The sequence below is a fragment of the Lithobates pipiens genome, unplaced genomic scaffold (assembly GCF_037356315.1).
Source record: "Lithobates pipiens isolate NorthernLeopardFrog02 unplaced genomic scaffold, aLitPip1_a1.2 Scaffold_1, whole genome shotgun sequence".
Taxonomy (NCBI): domain Eukaryota; kingdom Metazoa; phylum Chordata; class Amphibia; order Anura; family Ranidae; genus Lithobates; species Lithobates pipiens.
Genome location: NW_027507685.1, coordinates 107752109 through 107778886, shown reverse-complemented (window position 1 = coordinate 107778886; position 26778 = coordinate 107752109). Strand labels below are relative to the sequence as shown.

Here is a 26778-nt window from a genome sequence, read left to right as displayed (position 1 = left end):
TAGACAACAAAACTTCAACCACACATTGTAGCAACTATGATATAGAGAATGGTCGTTCTATAGGAAGAAACTACAGGATCCCTAAAACATTTATTCAGCAGCATTGCAACATAATCTTTAAATTTTATCTAAAGCCAATTTTCTTTTTTCATTTTGAAAAATTCAAAGCGGAAGTCCCCCTTTTAGATGGCAAGGTTTGTTTATTCTCTGGGAGGTTCAAAACCTAGAATACTTAACTTTTATCCTCGCTTCCATGGGCTTTCTCCCTGCCATATGACCAATCCCACAAAGCCACTTCTCTTTGCCGGGGATTGTTTGCTAGTGATGGCCGAACGGTTCGCCCGGCGGTCGTTTCGCGGCGAATTTCCGACATTCGCGGTCCGCACGTTCGAACGCCTTTTTCCGTCGTTCGCCGCGGCGGACTTACGTGTTTAATGTATACAAGAACTTTAACCTTTGGTGACACGTTTATCATGTGATACAGGACAGCCAATTGAGACATGACAGCACATGGACACTTGTACATTCCCCCTAACCTATAAATACACCCGATCCGGTGGCCATTTTACATTCTTTCTTCTGTTAAGATAGGGACAGGTTCCTGTGTGGAGTAGGGAGAGATAAACCACTAGCTATTTGGTACACAAAAGTTCTTTTCAGGACTGGTATAGGTGTTAGGTGTTGATAGGTTTGCTGTGCTGCTGATTCTTGCAGCAGCCTGAGTGTCTTTTGTTAGTTTAGAGAAAGGGAAAGGACGGTGTATGCTACAGGGACAGCCAGATTAGTCTTTCATCATCATCATCATCATCATCATCATTAGCTGTTATTATCAAGGTCCACAAAAGAGCTGTTCCAGTAACCACTAATCGTTCTCTTTTTTTGCCAATTTGTATAGGGACAGGAAGGAAGCAGTGTTGTCAGGCAGTGAGGGTAATTTTAAAGACTTGCTGTTATTATTAGTTCCACAAAGGTTCTTTTCAGGACTGGTATCAGTGGTACAGTAATAGGCTTGTACATGTATAATATTCTTTCTTCCAAATATAGAAAGGATATTATACTTGACTGCTGCCCTTCTGCTGCAGTCTGCTAAACATTCACAACTCACTTGTTCCACAAAAGTTCTTATAAGGACTGGTAACTTGGTATAGGGTGCTACGGTACATAGGCTTGAGTGCGGTACAGTCTGCTGTTCTGTAAGGACCGCTATCGGTCCACAATAGATAGGGTTGACGTGCACCACTGCTGACCGCTCACCTATACTGCAGCAGTCCTTCAGCGGTATAGGGACTGACGTACAGTCTGCTAATCACTAACACACAACCTGCTTGTTCCACAAAAGTTCTTATAAGGACTGGTAACTTGGTATAGGGTGCTACGGTACATAGGCTTGAGTGCGGTACAGTCTGCTGTTCTGTAAGGACCGCTATCGGTCCACAATAGATAGGGTTGACGTGCACCACTGCTGACCGCTGCCCTATACTGCAGCAGTCCTTCAGCGGTATAGGGACTGACGTACAGTCTGCTAATCACTAACACACAACCTGCTTGTTCCACAAAAGTTCTTATAAGGACTGGTAACTTGGTATAGGGTGCTACGGTACATAGGCTTGAGTGCGGTACAGTCTGCTGTTCTGTAAGGACCGCTATCGGTCCACAATAGATAGGGTTGACGTGCACCACTGCTGACCGCTGCCCTATACTGCAGCAGTCCTTCAGCGGTATAGGGACTGACGTACAGTCTGCTAAAAACTAATACACAACCTGCTTGGTCCACAAAAGTTCTTATAAGGACTGGTAACTTGGTATAGGGTGCTACGGTACATAGGCTTGAGTGCGGTACAGTCTGCTGTTCTGTAAGGACCGCTATCGGTCCACAATAGATAGGGTTGACGTGCACCACTGCTGACCGCTCACCTATACTGCAGCAGTCCTTCAGCGGTATAGGGACTGACGTACAGTCTGCTAATCACTAACACACAACCTGCTTGTTCCACAAAAGTTCTTATAAGGACTGGTAACTTGGTATAGGGTGCTACGGTACATAGGCTTGAGTGCGGTACAGTCTGCTGTTCTGTAAGGACCGCTATCGGTCCACAATAGATAGGGTTGACGTGCACCACTGCTGACCGCTGCCCTATACTGCAGCAGTCCTTCAGCGGTATAGGGACTGACGTACAGTCTGCTAAACACTAATACACAACCTGCTTGGTCCACAAAAGTTCTTATAAGGACTGGTAACTTGGTATAGGGTGCTACGGTACATAGGCTTGAGTGCGGTACAGTCTGCTGTTCTGTAAGGACCGCTATCGGTCCACAATAGATAGGGTTGACGTGCACCACTGCTGACCGCTCACCTATACTGCAGCAGTCCTTCAGCGGTATAGGGACTGACGTACAGTCTGCTAATCACTAACACACAACCTGCTTGTTCCACAAAAGTTCTTATAAGGACTGGTAACTTGGTATAGGGTGCTACGGTACATAGGCTTGAGTGCGGTACAGTCTGCTGTTCTGTAAGGACCGCTATCGGTCCACAATAGATAGGGTTGACGTGCACCACTGCTGACCGCTGCCCTATACTGCAGCAGTCCTTCAGCGGTATAGGGACTGACGTACAGTCTGCTAAACACTAATACACAACCTGCTTGGTCCACAAAAGTTCTTATAAGGACTGGTAACTTGGTATAGGGTGCTACGGTACATAGGCTTGAGTGCGGTACAGTCTGCTGTTCTGTAAGGACCGCTATCGGTCCACAATAGATAGGGTTGACGTGCACCACTGCTGACCGCTCACCTATACTGCAGCAGTCCTTCAGCGGTATAGGGACTGACGTACAGTCTGCTAATCACTAACACACAACCTGCTTGTTCCACAAAAGTTCTTATAAGGACTGGTAACTTGGTATAGGGTGCTACGGTACATAGGCTTGAGTGCGGTACAGTCTGCTGTTCTGTAAGGACCGCTATCGGTCCACAATAGATAGGGTTGACGTGCACCACTGCTGACCGCTCACCTATACTGCAGCAGTCCTTCAGCGGTATAGGGACTGACGTACAGTCTGCTAATCACTAACACACAACCTGCTTGTTCCACAAAAGTTCTTATAAGGACTGGTAACTTGGTATAGGGTGCTACGGTACATAGGCTTGAGTGCGGTACAGTCTGCTGTTCTGTAAGGACCGCTATCGGTCCACAATAGATAGGGTTGACGTGCACCACTGCTGACCGCTGCCCTATACTGCAGCAGTCCTTCAGCGGTATAGGGACTGACGTACAGTCTGCTAAACACTAATACACAACCTGCTTGGTCCACAAAAGTTCTTATAAGGACTGGTAACTTGGTATAGGGTGCTACGGTACATAGGCTTGAGTGCGGTACAGTCTGCTGTTCTGTAAGGACCGCTATCGGTCCACAATAGATAGGGTTGACGTGCACCACTGCTGACCGCTGCCCTATACTGCAGCAGTCCTTCAGCGGTATAGGGACTGACGTACAGTCTGCTAAACACTAATACACAACCTGCTTGGTCCACAAAAGTTCTTATAAGGACTGGTAACTTGGTATAGGGTGCTACGGTACATAGGCTTGAGTGCGGTACAGTCTGCTGTTCTGTAAGGACCGCTATAGGTCCACAATAGATAGGGTTGACGTGCACCACTGCTGACCGCTCACCTATACTGCAGCAGTCCTTCAGCGGTATAGGGACTAAGAGTTTTGTCACAGGGTCATTTAAAAAATGACATGCAGAGGAAGAGGCAGGCCCTTCCGCAGGGGTGGTAGGGGTAGGGCAGGAGCAACAGGCTTGAGCCAAAGTGGGAAGTTGCAGAAGGTGCGTTCAATTACTTTAAAGGATGCACCAGACTTGGTTGAGTGGCTCGCTCAGCCTTACTCTTCTGCACCCTCCTCATCCTCTCGATCTGCACCCTCTTCTTCACTCTCTGCTATGTGCACCCCCAAAGACACTACCACCAACAACACGACCACCACCACCACCACCACATACCTTCCGCTTGAGTCACTGGAATTATTTTCCGATCCATATCAAGAGGACATTTCTGATGCGCAGCCACTCTTGGTATTGGATCAGGAAGAGGAGGTAGCAACAAGCGCTACTCAGCAGTCTGACGCCAGTACCCAGATCAGCCCAAGGAGGAGGTTGGTCCCCGGTGTTGCTGCCTACTCCGAGATCTCTACTTATAGCGGTGGGGAAGGTGACGTTGATGATGACGTGTCTAGTGATGTCACGTGGGTGCCCACAAGAGAGGAAGAGGAGGGGAGTTCAGAGGGAGATATGGACCAGCAGATAGGGAGGAGAAGCAGCAATGACTTACATTGCACAGCAGGGACAAAGCAGACTGCAAATGTATCAGGAGCGAGTCATCGACCATGTACGGTCACATCTGGCGCTCCCAGGACACCGGCACATGGCTCCGCAGTGTGGGCTTTTTTTAACGTGTCCGCTGCTGACAATAGCGTTGCCATCTGCAATCTTTGCAGTCAACGCGTTAGTCGCGGTAAGCCCAATACTCACCTAGGGACGACCGCCTTAAGAAGGCACATGAGCAGCCATCACCGAGCCCAGTGGGAGCAACGGAACACACAAAGCCACACTGCAGGCTCTCACCGTCCAGCCTCGTCTTCTACTTCTCCTTCTCCTCTCTCCTCACAATTGTCCTCCACTCCACCTTCCATCACGCCAAGCTCACATTTTTCTGCAAAAAGGCAGGCTTCCGTGGGCCTAATGTTTGAGCGTAAAAAAATGATGATGCCGGATAACCCTCTTGCCCAACGGTTGGCGGCTGGCTTGTCAGAACTCATAGCCCGCCAACTACTGCCATATAAACTGGTGGACTCGGAGGCCTTTCGCAAATTTGTGGCCATTGGAACACCACAATGGAAGGTCCCAGGAAGGAAGTATTTCTCAGAGAAGGGCATCCCAGAGCTATATGGCCATGTTCAGCGGCAAGTGAATGTATCTCTGGCACACAGTGTCGGTGCCAAGATACATCTGACCACAGACACGTGGTCTAGCAAACACGGGCAGGGAAGGTATATCAGTTTTACTGCCCACTGGGTGAACCTTCTGACGGCCGTCAAGCATGTAACCCGTGGCACCCGTGTAGATTTGGTTTTACCGCCACGGATTGCATGCAGGCCTGACTCTTCTTCTCCTCCTCCTACTCCATCCTCCTCCCTCTCCTCCTCAGCTGCCTCCTCCTTTTCCGCTGCTAGCGTCTCTTCCACTGCACCGCCCAAGCTCCCCAGAACCTATTCCACATGCCAGGTGAGACGTTGCCATGCCGTGCTGCGTCTGTTGTGCCTGGAAGCAAAGAGCCACACTGGCCCGGCACTCCTTTCAGCTTTGCGTTCACAGGCAGATGAGTGGCTAACACCGCTCAATTTGACAGTTGGTAAAGTGGTGTGTGACAACGGTGCCAATCTGCTTAGCGCATTGAAACAGGGCAAAATCACGCACGTGCCGTGCATGGCACACGTCTTAAACTTGGTCGTGCAGCGATTCCTTGTCAAATACCCTGGGGTCCAGGACATCTTGCGGCAGGCAAGGAAAATCTCGGCCCATTTCAGAAGATCTTACACGGCCATGGCTCGCCTTGCTGACATTCAGCGGCGACACCATCTGCCGGTCAGACGTCTTATTTGCGATTGCCCGACGCGATGGAACTCAACCTTCTATATGCTTGATAGGCTGCTCCAGCAGAAACGTGCAGTTAACGTCTACCTGTATGAACTCTGCGAAAGAAACGGTTCTGGGGAGCTGGGTTTTTTTTCACCGCGCCAGTGGCTGCTCATGCGCGACACATGCAGACTTCTGCGGCCATTTGAGGAGATCACCAAACTGGTCAGTCGCAGCCATGGCGCCATCAGTGACATGGTACCTTATGCCTTCTTTCTGGAGCGTGCATTGCGTCGTGTCATTGATCAGGCTGTGGAGGAGCAGGAGCGGGAAGATGAGGAAGTCGCAATGCTGGATGAATTCCCAGGGGGGGCTACTCTATCTGAGACAAGTCAACAACAGGAGTCTGATGAGGAGTCAGAGGAGGATGGTGCCGGGGCGGATGAGCAGGAGCAAGAAGAGCATGCTTTAAACCTTTCTGGGATCCCTGTTGTGCGAGGATGGGGAGAGGAGAATGAAGAGGACGACATTATCCTGGATGATGAGCAGGAGCCAGGCCACCACACCGCTTCCACTTTAGTGCAAATGGGGGCCTTCATGCTCCAGTGTTTTAATAGGGACCCCCGTATAAAAAGCATGAGGGTCAAGGACCAGTACTGGGTGGCAACGTACTTAGACCCCCGGTACAAACACAAAATGGCGGAAATGTTACCGCCGTCGCAGAGGGCTGTCAGAATGCAGCACTTCCAGGCCTTGCTTCGAGAAATGCTGCATTCTGCTTTTGCGTGCGCTGGCAGAGGAGCAATTCCCACTCCCAGAGAAGGATTTGCGGGTACCAATCCAACAGCGCCTGCAAGAAGAGGCCGGTTTGAAGATGTGTTGGTGACTTCGGATATGAGGTCATTCTTTCAGCCGACCCATCGACAGGTGTCATCCGGATCCAGCATCAGGGAACGCCTAGACCGTCAGGTGTCCGACTACATTGGGTTAACGGCCGATGTGGACGCTCTGAGGAGTGATGAACCCCTAGACTACTGGGTGGGCAGGCTTGACCTCTGGCCAGAGCTTGCCCAATTTGCAATCGAACTGTTGGCTTGCCCCTCATCCAGTGTCCTGTCCGAAAGGACGTTCAGCGCAGCAGGGGGGATTGTGACCGATAAGCGTACTCGCCTAGCTCACCACAGTGTTAACTACCTCACATTTCTAAAAATGAATGAGGCATGGATCTCGGAGGAATTCAACACATGTGACCAGTAGACCATGTATATGTCTATAAACTATTTTTTTAATCAAGCACACAGACCTTCTTAATTCATTTGGCTCACTTCCTTGACCCAAAAAAGCACACCGTACTATATGCCCCTACCCTCCTCTTTGAAGAGGTTGAGCGGTGTCATATTTCTACTGGGGCTGCTTATGATATCCCTGTGCTGTGCTGACTTCCTCCTGGGGGTTCTTATTATGAAGGGATCACACTATCCCTGTGCTGTGCTGACTTCCTCCTGGGGGTTCTTATTATGAGGGGATCACACCATCCCTGTGCTGTGCTGACTTCCTCCTGGGGCTGCTTACGGTGCTGCTGTCAGTGCTGTATGTCACGGTGCTGCTGTCAGCGCTGTATGTCACGGTGCTGCTGTCAGCGCTGTATGTCACGGTGCTGCTGTCAGCGCTGTATGTCACGGTGCTGCTGTCAGCGCTGTATGTCACGGTGCTGCTGTCAGCGCTGTATGTCACGGTGCTGCTGTCAGCGCTGTATGTCACGGTGCTGCTGTCAGCGCTGTATGTCACGGTGCTGCTGTCAGCGCTGTATGTCACGGTGCTGCTGTCAGCGCTGTATGTCACGGTGCTGCTGTCAGCGCTGTATGTCACGGTGCTGCTGTCAGTGCTCTGTATTACGGTGCTGCTGTCAGATGCCTCTATCACGGTGCATGTGTCATTCCGGTATGTCACGCTGCTGGTGATCATCTCCTGCACCCTCTTCTTTGCCTACCCTGGTCCCTGACCTTCCCTCTCCTCCATTGCCTTCATTAGCTCCATAGTCCTGAATTGTTAGAACAATTTCCCAAATAAAATAAAAATGCTTGTAGTTATCGATCCCAAATTCACCTCATACATGTATTATGTCATTGTCCAGATGGTGGGACTACGTTTTACCCCCTAATAATTACCACGTGGCCGCAAATTCGACATGAAGGTTTGCAAAGTTCGCCTCCCATTGAAGTCAATGGGGCCCGCGGCGAACGGTCGGTTTCGCGAACGTTTGGGTCCGTTCGCATTTCGCGTTCGCGAAACGTCCCGTCGGAAGTTCGTCCATCACTATTGTTTGCCTTGTTCCCCTCCTCCTACATCACACTGCAGCTGGGGCATGTAGGTGGGTGGTCAGGCAGATACTACTATGTTCTTTGATATATAAAGGATGCAAGCTCCCCTAGTGGGGGGCACAATCGGTGAAAAAAACCTGACAGAGCTTCTAACTCTTCCCTACTCGATCCAAAGAATGATTTTGGTTTGGATACACTTTAAAGTAGAACTCCCAGCTGTTCGTAAATCCCACAGCCCCACAGGATAGTTTCCTGCAGGCTTCTAGCAGAAGGCAAGCAAAGCTTGGATGTGGAGAGGACAAACTAAACCTGGATGTGGAGTGTGCAAGTAAAGCCTGGATGTGGAGAAGGCAAGCTAAGCTTCAACATGGAAAGGGCAAGCCAAGCTTGGGCGTGGAGAGGGCAAGCCAGGCTTGGGCGTGGAGAGAGCAAGCCAGGCTTGGGCGTGGAGAGGGCAAGCCAGGCTTGGACGTGGAGAGAGCAAGTAAAGCCTGGGCGTGGAGAGGGCAAGTAAAGCTTAGGCGTGGAGAGTGCAGGCCAGGCTTGGACGTTGAGATGGCAAGGAAAAAAAGTTACTTTAAATGGTTTTTCCACATTTTCTTCCAACCAAATTGTCCTGTGACAGCCACCCATATGGTAAAATTCAATGGAACTCCCATACACTTGGCTGCCTCAAGCTTCACCAACCACTAAAGGGTAAGACTGAAAGGCATTCCATTGCTGTGGACATTGTTGTCGAGACAACACAAACCAATTTCAGAGACGACTTGGCTAAAAGAGAAATGCACAGTCAAAGAAACCGTAATACAGGGTATGTCAACGTTTATTAAAATGCGCATGATACTTTGTTTTATACCATTACCAGCTGGCGGCTGTAGGTTACTTACCCATCGAATGAGAGCAGCGTATGTGAACGGCGGCCTGACGTTGTTCGTTTTGTAATATTCAATGCAGGTTGCCATATCTGTGGATAATCACACGTCATTGGGTATTTATCTTAATGCCGGAGTTAAAAACATCAACCCAACTGAAAAAAATGTTTATCAATTCAGTGGCATGAAATACTGTTCACCCCAAAGTCACTTCTACTGGTGTCTGAAGCACCGGTGGAAATATCTCCCCTATTCCGAGCTTCCTTTTAGCTTCTGGAAGCTAATGGGCATTGATAAGCTGCACTGATTATCCTCATCAATGGAACTTAGGACCACGGCGTATAGTCTGAGCACTGACAGGCTGACCCCCCCACCCCTACAACCTCTGCAGCAATGCTGGCAGCACTCAGACGTCTTTCCCAAAGACAACCTCTGGATATGACGCTGAGCACATGCGCTCAACTTCTTTGGTGGACCATGGCGAGGCCTGTTCTGAATGGAACCTGACCTGTTATACCACTGTATGGTCTTGGCCACCGTGCTGTAGCTCAGTTTTGGCAATCTTCTTATAGCCTAGGCCATCTTTATGTAGAGCAACAATTCTTTTCTTCAGATCCTCAGAGAGTTCTTTGCCATGAAGTGCCATGTTGAACTTCCAGTGACCAGTATGAGAGAGTGAGAGCGATGACACCAAATTTAACACACCTGTTCCCCATTCACACCTGAGACTTTGTAACACTAATGAGTCACATGACACCAGGGGGAGGGGAAATGGCTAATTGGGCCCAATTTGGACATTTTCACTTAGAGGTGTACTCCGTGGCATGAAATACTGTTCACCCCCAAAGTCACTTCTACTGGTGTCTGAGGCACTGGTGGAAATATCTCCCCTATTCCCTGAGCTTCCTTTAGCTTCTGGAAGCTAATGAGGATAATCGGTGCAGCTTATCAATGCCCATCAGTTCAGCTCCATCAGTGGAACTTATCAGTGCAGCCTCAGTAGTGCACATAAGTGAAGAAGAAAAATGACTTATTTGCTACATTTTAAAACCGAAACTAAAGCCTAGTGCACACAGTGAGATTATCGAACAAATCGTAATCCGTTTTTTTTTGTTTTTTTTGGATGCTAGTCTCCATATCAAAAATGAATAGGTTACTGACTAATTCTTTTCTGGTCCCAAGTCTTTGGCCTCCTATTCACTTTATTCCACCTCCCCATACAAAGAGAAGCTAAGTTTGCCCTACTACATTGCCCAATTCCAGGTCTTTTCACCTACCAACGTAAGATCGATACCTATCGATTTTGTCAGCCAAAAGAATGATTGGCCAAGCTTGGAAGAAACCATCTGTTCCCATCCAGGAGCTAAGAGATCGTATGACGGCGTTGATGCTTAACAAAGAGATGTCTAGCATCTGCAATAGGATTGCCACCTTTTCTTCAAGCCAAACCCAAACACTTTAGAAGCCTGGGACACCTTTTAGGTGCCTCAAGGAGAGTAGCAATGCAGTGCACATAGCGTGGCATAGCGAGCGGTGGGTGTGGCCAGATTGCTCTTGCTGACATCATCGCCCTGCCCTCCGGTGATGCCAAACCTGCCCCCAGACAGCTGCCCACTGCTCCTCGGACAAGAACAGATTTGTGTGTTGGGGAGTCACAGCCTGGTCTGAATAATGTGTCCGGGTTTCAGTCCACCTGAAACCCGGACACTATTGAAAACCCAAACTGTGCGGGTGGCAACCCTAATCTGCAACGACACTTATGCCAAGTTCCTGAAAGTTTGGGAACCATGGCCTTTTTATGCCTTTCCTAATCTCCCCCCAACCAGCTTGGGTCACCCATGACAAACGACCTTGATGTTTTCGGGCCCTTACCTCCCCCCCCCCCCCCTCTCTAGGCATATAACCTGGGCCTCCCTACCTCAGCTTTCCTCATCCTTTTCCCTGGTTCCCTACCCATCAGGTGTGCCTTCGCTATTTTCTTAGCGCCATCTTTCTGCCTACCTTACTCCTGGTTTCTGACCTATTCCTTCTTAGAGCTTTATAGGCTATAAATTGCACCATTGTATGGATATTGATGGGACTAGCGGATACCCCCTCATTGTAGGGGACCTCTCTAGGCTCCCTTGGTCCTCCTGGCATTCTGAAAAGGCCCGTTACATCTGTTTTTTTTTTTTATACTGCTGCATTTTGTCTATTTTTGTAAGCTAACTTTTGTTACCACTGTCAACGCTAGCTCCTCCGTGGGTGGAATGACCACATTAGCTACTTGTTAAACTGAATAAAAATGATTGAAACAGAAAGTGAAGAGGTTAATAAAGTATGCAAATTCCCGTACAACAGAATAAAAAAATCGTAAACGATGTAATGTACAATATCTCACAAAAGTGAGTACACCTCTCACACTTTTCATGTGACAACACTGAAGAAATTACACTTGTCTACAATGTAAAGTAGTGAGTGTACAGCTTGTATAACAGTGTAAATTTGCTGTCCCGTCAAAATAACTCAACACACAGCCATCAATGTCTAAACCTCTGGCAACAAAAGTGAGTACACCCCTAAGTGAAAATGTCCAAATTGGGCCCAAAGTGTCAATATTTTGAGTGGCCACCATTATTTTCCAGCACTGCCTTAACCCTCTTGGGCATGGAGGTCACCAGAGCTTCACAGGTTGCCACTGGAGTCCTCTTCCCCTCCTCCATGACGACATCACAGAGCTGGTGGATGTTAGAGACCTTGCGCTCCTCCACCTTCCATTTGAGGATGCTCAAAAGGGTTTAGTTCTGGAGATATGCTTGGCCAGTCCATCACCTTTACCCTCAGCTTCTTTAACAAGGCAGTGGTGGTCTTGGGGGTTGTTAGCATTTTGCCGGCAGCACTGATGCAGCCCCAGACCATGACGCTCCCACCACCATGCTTGACTGTAGACAAGACACACTTGTCTTTGTACTCCTCGCCTGGTTGGCCCCACACACGGTTGTCACCATCTGAACCATAAGTTTATCTTGGTCTCAACAGACCACAGGACATGGTTCCAGTAATCCATGACCTTAGTCTGCTTGTCTTCAGCAAACTGCAGGCTTTCTTGTACATCATCTTTAGAAGAGACTTCCTTCTGGGACGACAGTCATGCAGACCAATTTGATGCAGTGTGCAGCGTATGGTCTGAACACTGACAGGCTGACCCCCCACCCCTATAACCTCTACAGCAATGCTGGCAGTACTCATAAGTCTATTTCCCAAAGACAACCTCTGGATATGACGCTGAGCACGTGACCTCCACTTCCTTGGTGGACCATGGCGAGGCCTGTTCTGAGTCCTGTTAAATCTATATATGGTCTTGGCCATCAGACTGCAGCTCAGTTTCAGGGTCTTGGCAATCTTCTTATAGCTTAGGCCTAGTATTGCCATCTTTATGTAGAGCAACAATTATTTTTTTCAGATCCTCAGAGAGTTCTTTGCCATGAGGTGCCATGTTGAACTTCCAGTGACCAGTATGAGAGAGTTAGAGCGATAATACCAAATTTAACACACATGCTCTTCATTCACACATGAGACCTTGTAACACTAACAAGTCACATGGCACCGGGGAGGGAAAATGGCTAATTAGTTCCAATTTGGGCATTTTCACTTAGGGGGTGTACTCACTTTTGTTGTCAGCGGTTTAGACATTAATGGCTGTGTGTTGAGTTATTGTGAGGGGACAGCAAATTTATACTGTTATACAAGCTGTACACTCACTACTTTTACATTGTAGACAAGCGTCATTTCTTCAGTGTTGTCACATGAAAAGATTTACAAAAATGTGACTGAGGGGTGTACTTTTGTGAAATACTGTATTAGTATTGTATTTTCAGGTGAAAACTGTACTGATTAAAGAGGAAGTAAAGGCAAAAAAATAAAAACACACCCTGTAAGGCAAAGGCATAATGAGTTAGTATGCATAGCATACTAGCTCATTATGAATAACTTACCTGAGAATGAAGCCCCCGAATCGGTCCTCCGTCTTCCTCTTCGCCGCTGCCATATATCCCGGAGCGACTTCCGGGTCACGCTGCTCCGGCACTGTGATTCGCCGGAGCCGTGATGATGTCACTCCCGCACATGCGCACGGGAGCCGACACTCGCGGCATGTCGCCGCGATCTGCGGCCTGCCCAGTGCACCTGCGCGCCGCTGTCTACAGCGCATGCGCCGTAGACAGCGGTGGCTCTCTTCGGGTAAATATCTCCTAAACCGTATAGGTTTAGGAGATATTTATTGGACCTACAGGTAAGCCTTAATCTAGGCTTACCTGTAGGTCAAAGTGGTTTGTAAGGGTTTACAACCACTTTAAACGAAAATCATACGATCTGGTATCGTACGAGAAACAATTTTGTGTTTGTCCCTTCGAAAAATTTCTGGCAACAGCTGTGTAGGAACGATCGGATTATAATATGAAAGCGGTATTTTTTGTATGATATTCTGATCACGTGTTCGGTAATTTTTTGTTTGTTTTGAAAAACCCAGTTGTGATCAAATACCACCAAAAGAAAGCTATATCTGTCGCAAAAAAAATGATAAAAATGTCATATGGGTACAGTGTTGTATGAGCGCGCAATTGTCATTCAGAGTGTGAGAGCTCTGAAAGCTGAAAATTGGCCTGGGCAGGAAGGGGGTGAAAGTACCCGGTATTGAGGTGGTTTAACAGCACCAGTGGGAACCTGCAGCAGCATTTTCTCCAGAAAAGGTAAGCATATCAGCTCTATTTATCAATATCTGCAAGACTAACCATTTGGATGTGTCTACTTCAGTGACCAGGCTGCAATGGCGAGGTTGCGGATGGGCACTGTCCAGGCTGCAATAATGAGGCTGCAGATGGGCACTGACCAGGCTGAAATAATGAGGCTGCAGATGGGCACTGACCAGGCTGCAATGGTGAGGCTGCAGATGGGCACTGACCAGGCTGCAATGGTGAGGCTGCAGATGGGCACTGACCAGGCTGCAATGGTGAGGCTGCAGATGGTCACTGACCAGGCTGCAATGGTGAGGCTGCAGATGGTCACTGACCAGGCTGCAATGGTGAGGCTGCGGATGGTCACTGACCAGGCTGCAATGGTGAGGCTGCGGATGGTCACTGACCAGGCTGCAATAGTGAGGCTGCGGATGGTCACTGACCAGGCTGCAATAGTGAGGCTGCGGATGGTCACTGACCAGGCTGCAATGGTGAGGCTGTGGATGGTCACTGACCAGGCTGCAATGGTGAGGCTGTGGATGGTCACTGACCAGGCTGCAATGGTGAGGCTGTGGATGGGCACTGACCAATCTGCAATAGTGAGGCTGCAGATGGGCACTGACCAGGCTGCAATAATGAGGCTGCGGATGGGCACTGACCAGCCTGCAGTGGTGAGGCTGCGGACGGGCACTGATCAGGCTGCATTGATGGGCAATGGTGAGGCTGCAGATGGGCACTGACCAGGCTGCAATAATGAGGCTGCAGGTGGACACTGATCAGGGTTGCTTTGATGGGCAATGGTGAGGCTGCATTGATGGGCACTGACCCTTATTTTGCTTCATAGTTCTTTTATTTTAAAAAGTTTTTTCCTGAAAAATCCCTCTTGAAATGAAGGTGCAAGTTATACGCCTGTGTGTGTTATACGCCGATAAATACAATAATCTCAAGGAAGTCATAATTATGTTACAGAAACTAGAGAACGATTAGGGGAAAACCTAAAAGGTACATATGCCTTTCCATAAACAATTAAAGTGAACCTGTCAGCCATTTTTCAACGTTCTGCTCAAAAGCAGACACGGCATGGCACCTCTATTATCTCTATTAGCCAGCAAAGGCTCCTCTCTAGGCTTCTCTAAAACAATTTTTTTCTGGGTTGCTGACTGCGATCTAATTACAGATAACAAAAAGTTCGGTCTGCTCTCTTTGATCATCAGCCATCTTTATAATCAGGATACGTTTCCCTTTCTTCCCAAAAACGTTTGTGAGCATTCTTTCAATTAGCATATGCAAATGAGCTTATTACATAGGAGAGTCCCATTATCATGGGGGGTACCCCTTAAGCCCGTGCTTTATATTCACACGGAGTTCAATGTCAGCTCAGTCTGGCTAAAGCCATGCCTAGAGAGTCGACCTTAGAGTGTTACTCTTTGTAATTCAGAGCAGGAGAATCCATTAGCTCAGCCCATTCTGGATAGTTCACGGTCTATTATTTTAATTGACTGATTCCTACCTATTAAGGGTGCTTCTGCAAAAAAAAAAAAAAATGAGAGTACGTTGTTTGTCCCTCCTCTAGCTTTGAATGTGCATGCTCTTTATTCGGCGGAGTACTCTTCACAATGCTTAATGGTTACTTATTTTGATTGATTTCACTATGTCCGAATGTGACCTTTGCTATCCTGCGTTCTATAGCCAAATGGCGCCATTCATGCGACGGGCACTAAATCTGCAGTTGAGACAATTTAGCTCTGTTTACAGGTTATGCAAATAGGGCTTTTCATCGGGAACATCCTTTGAATAAAAAAAGGCTTATATAAAACCATTGTGTATCTTTTTATAACATTCAACCAGTCACAAGAGAATTATGGCTGCCTTGGCAACAGGACAAGATGGATTTTTAAATATGTTGAGGTTTTTGAAGAGTTACAAAACAATGTACTTGCGGTTCTAGAATCCCCCTGGCACCTGAAAAGTTGTCAATATTTGAGGCCACCAAATTACACTGCTTGTCCACAGATCTCGGGACCTTCTATGGCAAGAGGCATGCCCTGTGGTAACCTGAGGGATGGAGTTTTTGTCCTGGGTGGGGGGGAAGCAACCAGCCCCTTCATGGCAAGGACATTGCGGTGAGGTAAAGAATGAACATTGCTATATCTGAATCCACGCGTTTTACTTCAGCTTCTATTTACCCTTGGTTGGAAAGGTTGAGGCAGTATTCAAGGCCTTTACAAAATGGCGTTGCTTGTCTACAGATCCCAAGACATGCAATTACAAGAAGTGTGTGCTGTGGTAGCTTCAGGGATGAACTGGGAACTTTTGGCCTGGGGCGGGGGGCCAACACAGCCAACTGACCCTTTTCATGGTAAGGACATTGCTGTGGGGTAAAGAAAGAGCGTCCCTATACATGAATCCACACCCTTGGTTGGAAATTAGTAACTATTCAAGGCCTTTACAAATGACAGTGCTGGTCCACAGATACAAGGATGTGCAGTTACAAGAGGTGTGTCCTGTGGTAGACGCATGGGTGGATTGGCAACTTTTGGCCTAGGGTGGGGACAAACACAGCCAACCAGTTCTTTCATGGTATGGGCATTACTGTGGGGTAAAGAAAGAACATTCCTATACCAGAATCCATACGTTGTACGTCACCTTTCATAAACCTTGTTTTATTAAATGTTGAGTCAATATTTGAGATCACAAAAATTACATTGCTTGTCCCTGAACCTACTATTGCAAGAGATTTGCCATGTGGTACCCTCAGGGGTGATTTCGAATATTTGTCCTGGGTTGGGGGGCAACACAGAAAAGTGACTCTTTCATGGTAATAACATTGCTATGGGGTAAAGAAGGAACATCCCTAGACCTTTACCCACACATTGTAATTCTCCTTCCATTTTATCTTTGGTTGGAAAAGTTGACTCAATATTAAAGGCCTTTAATAAATGACATTGCTGGTCCACAGATCTCGGGATGTGCAATTACAAGAGGTGTTCCATGTGGTAGCCCCATGGATGGACTGGGAACTTTTGGCTGTGCATGGGGACAGCCAGTCAACCAGCCCTTTTCATGGTAAGGGCAATAATGTGGGGTAAAGAAAGAAAATCCCTATACCTGAATCCACACGTTGTACTTCTCCTTCCAAATTCCCCTGGTCAAAAAATGTAAGTAATATTTGTGGCCATTAAAAAATTACATTGCTGGTCCACAGACTTCTAAACCTGCTATGACAACAGACCCCTTACCATGAGTGGGCTAGTTGTCTATTTTTGCTCTCACCCTATAACAAAAGTTTCAAGTCCACCCCTGAGGCTACCACAGAGCTCACCTTTGTCATAACAGGTCCAGAGGTCTGTGGACCAACCATGTCATTTTGTGATAACCTCAAATATTGCTTCAACTTTTTTGACCAGAAGCATAAATTAGGAGGTACCTGGATTACCCAGACAAAACTGGCAGGACTTAATCTCCTTGGTGTTCTGGGAAGACCTTGAATTCATACGTTAATACCTTTTGGTTTGAAGAAGGCAGTGTACTTTATCCTATTTTATCAATAGGCTTTTTGGTTTCATTGGCCTCCTAAGTCAATGACTGTAGATTTCTAGACTCATTACTCTTCAGGCTCTACTCTGCAAAAGATATGGTCTACATCTCTTGCACCGATGATTGCCAGCAAGCCTGAAACAGTTATACACAAATTGGAATAAATGGCTCTTAGGTTTTAGAATGCAACCACACTACACACCCTCAGTTCTGGAGGCACAGTAGACCAATGGTCTTCGTGGCACCAATAGCAGTCCATCAAAAAATAATAGACCCCCTTAATTTTTGGATATACTATTAGAATCGCCCAGGAATTGAAGCCTATATACGTACAACCTTTAGCAGCCTTAGAAACATACCTTTGCTTATATGAGATGACTGTAAATCTGCCATTAATGGGGGGCAATAAGTAGTCGATAGCTATACAAGAAAAAGCTGCATCTGTAGCATATATGCACAAACCTATTGTGCCTAAGGGAAAATGCTGCCCTGGCTGTAAAAAAAAAAGCCATAAACAAGCTCAATAAGTAAAGAAACAAACCATGAAATATGTTGACACTGCCGCCCTCCGAGAGCTGTCTTCTCAGTGCTAGGACAGTGTCAGGGAAGCCTTCCTGTAATGGAACTGTGAGATCCAGACCAGGCCAGGTAGATACTCCAGAATAATAGGACTGGTGGAGGATGCTACATTCTCTCTGCTTCTGTAAGAAAAGTTTAGAGGACAGGTGAGGGCCTACTAAATATCAGGCAGATAGTATATATGTGCAAGGCTTGTATATAGATAACGGTACTGGAGGAAGAAAACTCTACATTGCCAGAAGTACAGTATGTGGACCCTCGTCCAAACAATGGCGTTTATAAGCTTCCAGTGAAGGGTCCTGTTAATATTCCATCATACAAAGACATTGTAGACAATTATGTGCTTCCGACCTTGTGGTAACAGTTTGGTGAAGACCCTTTTCTTTCCCAGCATGTCTGTGCCCCTGTGTACAAAGACCGCTCCAAAAAGACATGGTTTGACCAGTTTGGTGTGGAGGAACTAGAGTGTCTTGCAGAGAGCCCTAATGGTGAGCCAAGTGTTTTTTTGCCACCCAACATGGGTCTTAACACGTGAGACAGGTCTTCTTATCCAACATGAGTATCTGACCTCACAAATGGGGACAAATTCCCACAGAAACCCTCCGAAATCTTGTGGGAAATCTTCCCAGAAGAGTGGAGGATCTTATAGCCGCAAAGGGTGTAACTTCATAGCAATGGCCTTAGAGGTGGGAGGGAGCATCTTGATATTAATGGCAATGGTGGAGAAATTGGATGTCCAATAAGTTCACATAGGTGTGATGGGTGGAGGAACTCGAATGTCATTGACAGATCTCTGACCTCAACCCTACTAAACACCTTTGGGATGAATTGGAACATTGATGGTGAGCCAGGTCTTCTAATCCAACATCAGTACCTGACCTCACAAATTGGCACAAATTCCCACAGATGTCCTCCAAAAACAAACATGCCGATCAGAAAAGTTAGAGTGAGATAAGATTGAAAGTTCTAAATTTGAATACTAGTTTTTGGTTTGGGGCTCTAAAGACTGAAAGCCATTGGATCCGCATTCCTACCTGGGAACCAGTATTTTCAGAAGGAGAGGTCTTGAAAGGCAGTTTCCATGCATCCTCAGTTTGAAAGAACTGTGTGGCTTTTCCAGTAGCATAACTATTGCCATAGCAGCCCATGCCTCTGCTATGGGGCCTGCAGATGGGAGGGGGGGGCACCATTAGGGAATTTCTTGCGAAAATTTTAAATCTGAAGTCTGCAGTTTAGAAGAGCTGATGTTAGGCACACAGGAGGAGTCATCAGGATCCCTGCTGTGCCCAGGGTGCCACAGAGAGGTCATCACATTTTTTCTATAGGGCCTCATGGTCTGTAGTTAGAATTTAATTATTTCCTATAAAGAGTGTTTCTTTCATGCAATGGAAACATAAAAGGGAGAATAGTCTGCCCCTACAGGAACTTTCATTGGTTGGGAACACTACAAGATGTCCAAATACTTACTGATAGATGAGCCGTGCCAAGTTTTCCCGTCATCAAGCTCTGCATCTCATGGAGCCTCTGCTTCTCCAAAGCAAGCTGGAATAATATGAGGTCAGTTATATAAATTGTATTCCTTGCATGACCAATTTTTATTGACTGATACATAATATATAGTAATATACACTACATTGTCAAAAGTATTGTCACACCTGCCTTTACAAACAAATTAACTTTTAATGGCACCCCAGTCTTAGTCCCTTGGGTTCAATATTGAGTTGGCCCACCCTTTGCAGCTATAACAGTTTCAACTCTTCTGGGAAGGCCGTCCACAAGTTTTAGGAGTGTGTCTATGGGAATGTTTGACCATTCTTCCAGAAGAGCATTTGTGAGGTCAGGCACTGATGGACAAAAAGGCCTGGCTTGCAGTCTCTGCTCTAATTCATCCCAAAGGTGTTCTATTGGGTTGAGGTCAGGACTCTGTGCAGGCCAGTCAAGTTCCTCTAACCCAAACTCACTCATTATGGACCTTGCTTTGTGCACTGGTGCGCAGTCATGTTGGAACAGGAAGGGGGCATCCCCCAAACTGTTCCCACAATGTTGGTAGCATGAAATTGTCCAAAATGTCTTGGTATGCTGACGCCTTAAGAGCTTCCTTCACTGGAACTAAGGGGCCGAGCCCAATCCCTGACAAATAACCCCCACACCATAACCCCCCCTCCAACAAATGATTTGGATCAGTGCACAAAGCAAGGTCCATAAAGACATGGATGAGTGAGTTTGGGGTGGAAAAACTTGACTGTCCTGACCTTAACCCGACAGAACACCTTTGGAACGAATTAGAGCAGAGACTGCAAGCCAGGCCTTCTCCTCTAACATCAGTGCCTGACCCCACAAATGCTCTTCTGGAAGAATGGCCAAACATTCCCATAGACACTCCTAAACCTTGTGGATGGCCTTCCCAGAAGAGTTGAAGCTGTTGTAGCGACAAAGGGTGGGCCAACTCAATATTGAACCCTACGGACTAAGACTGGGATCCCATTAATGTTCATGAGTGTGTAAAGGTAGGCGTCCCAATACTTTTGGTAATATAGTGTATATTACTGTATATTGAGTTTGTACACCTGATATGGCTACTTTGAACCAGACCATACACCATATTCCCTCTGAGAAACATAATGGCCTATAACTGGTGCTAATGATTATAGGAAAAAAAAATACTTATTTGCTATGATCATTGGCTCCTTCCAGTGGCCATAACGTGTATTTTCCTGATTCACTCAAATTTTTATGAATGATTAACAAGCAACCCATGAGAGAATAGCCTTAATAAGTAACAACATTATTTCTTGATCATACATCACGGGACACAGGAGCTTCATTACATAGTGGGTTATATAGGCACCTCTGGTGATTGGACACTAGTTAACCCCCAATTAAGGAGAATTCCTCCCCTATATAACCCCTCCCATATGGGAGGCACCTCAGTTTTTTCGCCAGTGGTTGGTCACGTAAAACATGTGCTATGAAGAAAGCTCTGTGCAGGTCCCTGCAGGGGCCTAAGGGCTACAACAAACTGGATCCATATCTCGGGCCGATATTTTGACTCCCAAGATGATATGGTACCCGGGCCTCGTCATCCGAAGAAACTAGGTTTTGCCTGTAAGTCCTCTCCTATTGGAAGACTGGGCTCTGGGAAAACCAGACTTGGTGTACTATTTTCATAGTGGCAAGAAAGTTTCTGGCAGAGTCTTTTACAAGGTCCAGGTAGGAGGTTCTTCTGAGAAGGAACCCCAAAAAAACCTGAAGGTTGGCACAACTCTGCCCGCCGTGATGGGTGAAGGCTGGAATGTGTCTGTTCTCAGCAATTCCTGTGGCGAGGACAGGTAAGGGAAGTTAATCCTATATAAATTATATTATGGATTTCTTCATTGAGTAGTTGTATGTCTTACCTGGTTTCCACCACTAGAGGGAGTAAGAGCAGCCTGATGCATACTTACATGCCTTTCAGATACACACGCTCAGTGAAGCCTGGTTCTCCCAGATGACTCACGTCTCCACTGCAATCTCTGCCACAATGAAGGTAATACAGGGGTCCCACATAGTCTGGGGGTCCCACGCAGCTCCAATGGCGATTCCCCTCCCCCCTGGATACCGGCGGTCCTTGTGCACACGCGCACGCGCCGAGTGCGCTCCCGTGCTAATGGAGGAGGGGGGAGTGTGGTTGCGAGCCGTGCACGGCACTGTACTGCGCAGGCGCCAGGCGGCAGTTTTAAAAAGCCCAGAGCGCCAGGGGGCTGTAAGTGGAGACACAGGAGCTGTGGGCAGTAAGCATCCCAAGGGATTGGATCCAGGCAAACCTTAGACACCTACTCAGCATCAGGTTGTGCAGTTTAAAGAGGAAGTAAACCCTTCCAAACAACTTGGACCTATAGGTAAGCCTAGATTAAGGCTTACCTGTAGGTCCAAGCAATATCTCCTAAACCTATATGGTTTAGGAGATATTTGCCCGAAAATGGGCACCGCTGTCTACGGCGCATGCGCCGTAGACAGCGGCGCGCAGGCGCACTAAATGCGGCAAATCCAAGAATGGATTTGCCAAATTTGTCGACTCCCGTGCGCATGCGCGGGAGTGACGTCATCGCGGCTTCGCCGTATGACAGCGGCGGAGCTGCGAGGCGCGACTCCCGTGCGCATGCGCGGGAGTGACGTCATCGCGGTTGCGCCGCTGTGATTCGTCGGAGCTGCGAGACGCCACAAGCAACATGGATGCGGCGGACTACAGGGGACAGCGGCGACTTCGCTGGCTCCTGTGTCAGGTAAGTGACACATAATGAGCTACTATGCGATGCATAGTAGTCCATTATGCTTTACCTTTGCAGGGAAAAAAAGAGGGAGTAAACCCATCAGGGTTTACTTCCTCTTTAAGCATATATATTTATTGTGAGACTTTAAGCACAACAGTGATTGCACTTTGTACTAGTACCTCTGCTTTGTAGCTTAGGACTATGTCTCCTCGTAAGAGGGTCTCAGGGGGAGGTAACAAGGGCACTGGTAAATCACCACCTAGGTCTAGGGGTTCTAAAAATACCTGTAGGTTACCATCCCCCCCCCTGCAAGACTGGAGCCAGCCTCACAGGATGAGTCAGTGCCCCTGTCAGGTTTTGCAGCCTCTCCTAATATTTCAGCCCCGGTATACGTCACTGAGGACTCCATTAGGGCTACATTGGAGGGTTTTGAAGGGAGAATCATGAATTTTATTTCAGCTTCCCTGAAAGATAGCAGGAAAAAGGGTAGATCCCCTCCCTTTGCTGAGATTCCTCTTTCAGATGACACTTCTGACAATGAGGAGAGATCCCTATCTTGGGACAGGGATCTTGAGCAGTCTGATGAATCAGAGGAAGAGGAGAGAGTCCCCTCCTCCCAGGCGCTCAGAAAACAGGTGCAGTATTATACTGAATTGGTGCGTACCACATTCAGAATGCCTGCTGCTGAAGTCGCTACGTCCTCTGTCTCTTCCCTGGGGGTCAGGAAAATCCCACAGACTGCCTTTTCCTTTCCAATTCATCCCTTAATGGATAAATTGTTGTATGAGGATTGGGGACATCCCGATAAACTGTTTGCTCCTCCTAAAAGGTTCTCTATGCTTTATCCTCTGGAGGAAAGTTTCACCAAGAAATGGGGGGTCCCATCTGTCGATGTGGCTGTTTCTTGCGTGAATAGAAACCTGACCTGTCCTTTGGATAATGCTCAGGTATTTAAAGATCCAACTGATAAGAGGTTGGAAACATTTTTAAAAGCCTCCTTTTCCATGACTGGCGCTGTAGTGCAACCTACAGTGGCAGCCGTGGGGTTGTGTCAGTTCCTCAAGGAACAGGTTAAGCAGATGCTTGGCCTTCTTCCCAGTGAGGAAGTGGAGAATTATGCAGAAATACCTCAAATTCTGTGTTTCATGATTGATGCGATTTTGGATTCTGTCCAACAAGCATCTCGTTTGTCTCTCCTGTTGGTACACATGCGAAGGGCCCTATGGCTAAAGAATTGGGCAGCTGAGCTATCATGCAAGAAGCATTTGATTGGGTTCCCGTTTAAAGGGGAACGTTTATTTGGAGAAGAATTAGACAAATTCGTCCAAAAAATTTCAGGGGGTAAATCTACTCTCCTTCCAGTCAAAAGGAGCAAACGTCCATCATTTAGGGGTTCTCTCTCTCCCGGAGCATCAAGCTCTAAGCAGTGGTGACGGCCTTCTCAACCCCCCTCTACAGGAAAGGCTCAAGGCCGGGCCCAGGGGCAGAAGAAATCCTGGGGCCAAAAGCCTGCCAAGCAGAGCCCAAAAGCTTCCTTGTGAAGGGGCGCCCCCGCTCGGCCGAGTGGGGGGAAGGCTCCTGCAGTTTGCGGAAGCCTGGCAGGAAGAGATCCGGGACAAGTGGGTGGTCTCTTCGGTATCTCTGGGCTACAAGCTAGAGTTTCAGGAGATTCCACCTTCTCGCTTTCTAAGGTCAAGGATCCCCAGGGACCCAGTAAAGCAAAGACCACTATTTCTGGCCTTAGATCACTTACTATCCCAGGGGGTGATAGTAGAAGTGGACCCAAAAGAACAGGGTTCAGGGTTTTACTCGAATCTCTTCACCGTTCCAAAGCCAAATGGAAGTGTCAGACCTATCCTGGATCTGAAGGATCTGAACCAGTCTTCCGAATGCAGTCAATTCGCACTGTGGTCTCCTCCCTGCAAGGGGGAGAGTTTATGGCATCAATAGACATCAAGGATGCATATCTCCATGTGCCAATTTTTTCCACACACCAAAAGTATCTAAGGTTCGCGGTAGAGCAGTACCATTTTCAATTTGTGGCCTTGCCGTTCGGGCTCGCTACGGCCCCTCGAGTCTTGGCAAAGATTCTGGACCCTCTCTTGGCAAACCTAAGAGCTCAGGGTATAGCCGTCATGGCTTATCTAGACGATTTGCTTCTCATAGAGAAAACAGTAGCGTTCCTGAACCACAGCGTCACCAGAATGCTAGAACACCTGGAACGCCTAGGTTGGATTATAAACCTAGAAAAGTCGTCCCTACAGCCTGCTACCAGGTTGGAATACCTGGGTATGCTTATCGACACCGCTCAGTGCAAGGTGTTTCTACCAAAGCCAAAAGCCTTGTCCATTGGGGATCTGGTGCGCCTAATTCTGGGCAGGAGATCTTCCCCCATTCGCTTGTGCATGAGACTGTTAGGGAAAATGGTCGCCTCCTTCGAGGCCGTTCCATTTGCCCAGTTCCACTCAAGGCCTCTGCAAAGATGCATCCTTGCGGCTTGGAACAGGAAGCCCCAGTCCTTGGATCTTCCTATGCGTCTATCCCCAGGGACACGCAAGAGTCTCGTCTGGTGGTTACAAACCGAGAATTTGCTGAAAGGCAAAACTTTTCTTCCTCTTCCATGGAAGATTATTACGACAGATGCCAGCCTGACAGGCTGGGGAGCAGTGTTGGAGGAGACGTTCTCGCAGGGGAAATGGTCTGCGATCGAGAAGCTATTGCCCATAAATGTCTTGGAGATCCGGGCAGTTTATATGGCTCTCATAAACTGGTCTTTCAGACTAAGGGGTCTCCCTGTTCGGGTTCAGTCCGACAATGCCACAGCAGTGGCCTATATCAATCACCAGGGTGGTACCAGGAGTCTGGTTGCGCAAAAAGAGGTGAATCGCATACTTGTCTGGGCAGAAAGGCATGTTCCATGCCTTTCTGCAGTCTTCATCCCAGGAGTGGAAAATTGGCAGGCGGATTTTCTGAGCCGCCAGCAGTTGTGCCCAGGAGAATGGGCTCTGCACCCCAACGTGTTTTGGAACATATGTCGCAGGTGGGGTACTCCAGATGTAGATCTGTTTGCGTCCAGGTTCAACAGAAAACTGGACAAATTCGTGTCAAGGACAAGAGATACACTCGCTCAGGGGTCAGATGCTCTGACAGTTCCCTGGGATCAGTACAATTTGATTTATGCCATCCACCCGTGCCCGCTTCTGTTGCGGTTCCTGGGAAGAGTCAAGAGGGAGACAAAGTCGGTTTAGTAGCCCCGGCTTGGCCCAGGTGACCGTGGTACGCAGAGATCATGAAGTTGGCAGTAGGCAGGCCGTGGATCCTCCCTCTGCGGCCAGATCTGCTCTCACAGGGTCCAATCTACCATCCTGCTTTACACAGTCTGAATTTGACAGTTTGGCTGCTGAGACCCACATTCTGAGAGACCGTGGGCTTTCGAGGTCAGTCCTTTCTACTCTGCTCAATGCCAGAAAGCCGGCCTCCATGCTTATTTACTACAAAATCTGGAGGGCATATGTTTCCTGGTGTGAACTCAGGGAATGGCGTCCTAGAAAGTATGTCATTAGCAGGATCTTGGCCTTTCTCCAGTCAGGCCTAGAAATGAATTTGGCCGTAAGCACTATCAAGGTGCAGATTTCGGCCTTGTCAGTGTTTTTCCAGAAGCCACTTGCATCACATTCCCTTGTGCGGGCTTTCATCCAGGGGGCCATGCGGATAAGACCGCCAGTCAAACCTCCAGTATGCCCATGGGATCTGAATTTGGTTCTCTCGGCTTTGCAGGGGCAACCTTTTGAACCTTTGCATCAGGCTTCGTTAGTTCTTTTGACTAAAAAAATTTGTTTTCTTGGTAGCCATATTCACGGCTAGAAGAGTATCAGAGCTAGCAGCCCTTTCCAGCAAGGAGCCGTATGGCCCGTATCTAATTATTCATAAGGACCGGGTGGTAATGCGTCCCAACAGGTCCTTTCTGCCTAAAGTGGTTTCAGGATTCCATTTGAATCAAGATGTAATCCTACCATCCTTTTTTCCGGACCCACAGTCTGCAGAGGAACAATCTTTGCACACTTTGGATGTGGTAAGGGCAATCGGTATCTATCTTCAGGCAACTACTCAGATAAGGAAAACTGATTGCTTATTTATTTTGCCGGAAGGCCCTAGGAAGGGCCAGGCGGCGTCAAAATCCACTCTCTCAAGGTGGATTAGACAGATTATTTCTCAGGCCTATAGTGTTAAAGGGAAAAGCCCTTCTTTTCAAGTGAAAGCGCACTCTACTAGGGCTGTAAGTGCTTCTTGGGCAGTGCATCACCAGGCCTCCCTGGCTCAGATCTGTAAGGCTGCAACTTGGTCATCAGTCCAAACATTCACCAGATTCTATCAGGTGGATGTCAGAGGGCAAGAGGATATCGCCTTTGGGCGCAGTGTACTGCAGGCTGCAGTTTAGGTCCTCTGGTCCATGGCGGTCTATAATTATGATCTGTGTCTCCCTCCCCTCAATCCGAGCATTGCTTTGGGACATCCCCCTATGTAATGAAGCTCCTGTGTCCCGTGATGTATGATCAAGAAAATAGGATTTTTATATACAGCTTACCTGTAAAAATTCTTTTCTTGAGAGTACATCATGGGACACAGGGCTCCCGCCCCTCTTGGGTTTTACGTGGTTTCCCATTGCTTTGCTACAAAACTGAGGTGCCTCCCATATGGGAGGGGATATATAGGGGAGGAATTCTCCTTAATTGGGGGTTAACCAGTGTCCAATCACCAGAGGTGCCTATATAACCCACTATGTAATGAAGCTCCTGTGTCCCGTGATGTACTCCCAAGAAAAGGATTTTACAGGTAAGCTGTATATAAAAATCCTATTATTTTGCACCCC

General features: G+C 47.6%; 1 protein-coding gene across 3 annotated transcripts in view; it reads right to left on the bottom strand.

Moving 5' to 3' along the window:
* Positions 1–26778, bottom strand: part of FOXP3 (forkhead box P3) — an 88317-nt gene that overhangs the window by 5333 nt on the left and 56206 nt on the right. For all 3 annotated transcript variants that reach the window (XM_077471975.1, XM_077472055.1, XM_077472134.1), the window contains 3 exons: positions 19126–19200; positions 17621–17780; positions 8846–8922 (listed from right to left, as the gene is read on the bottom strand). In XM_077471975.1, coding sequence (XP_077328101.1) covers positions 8846–8922; positions 17621–17780; positions 19126–19200 — 312 coding nt within the window. The remainder of the gene's footprint in view (positions 1–8845; positions 8923–17620; positions 17781–19125; positions 19201–26778) is intronic.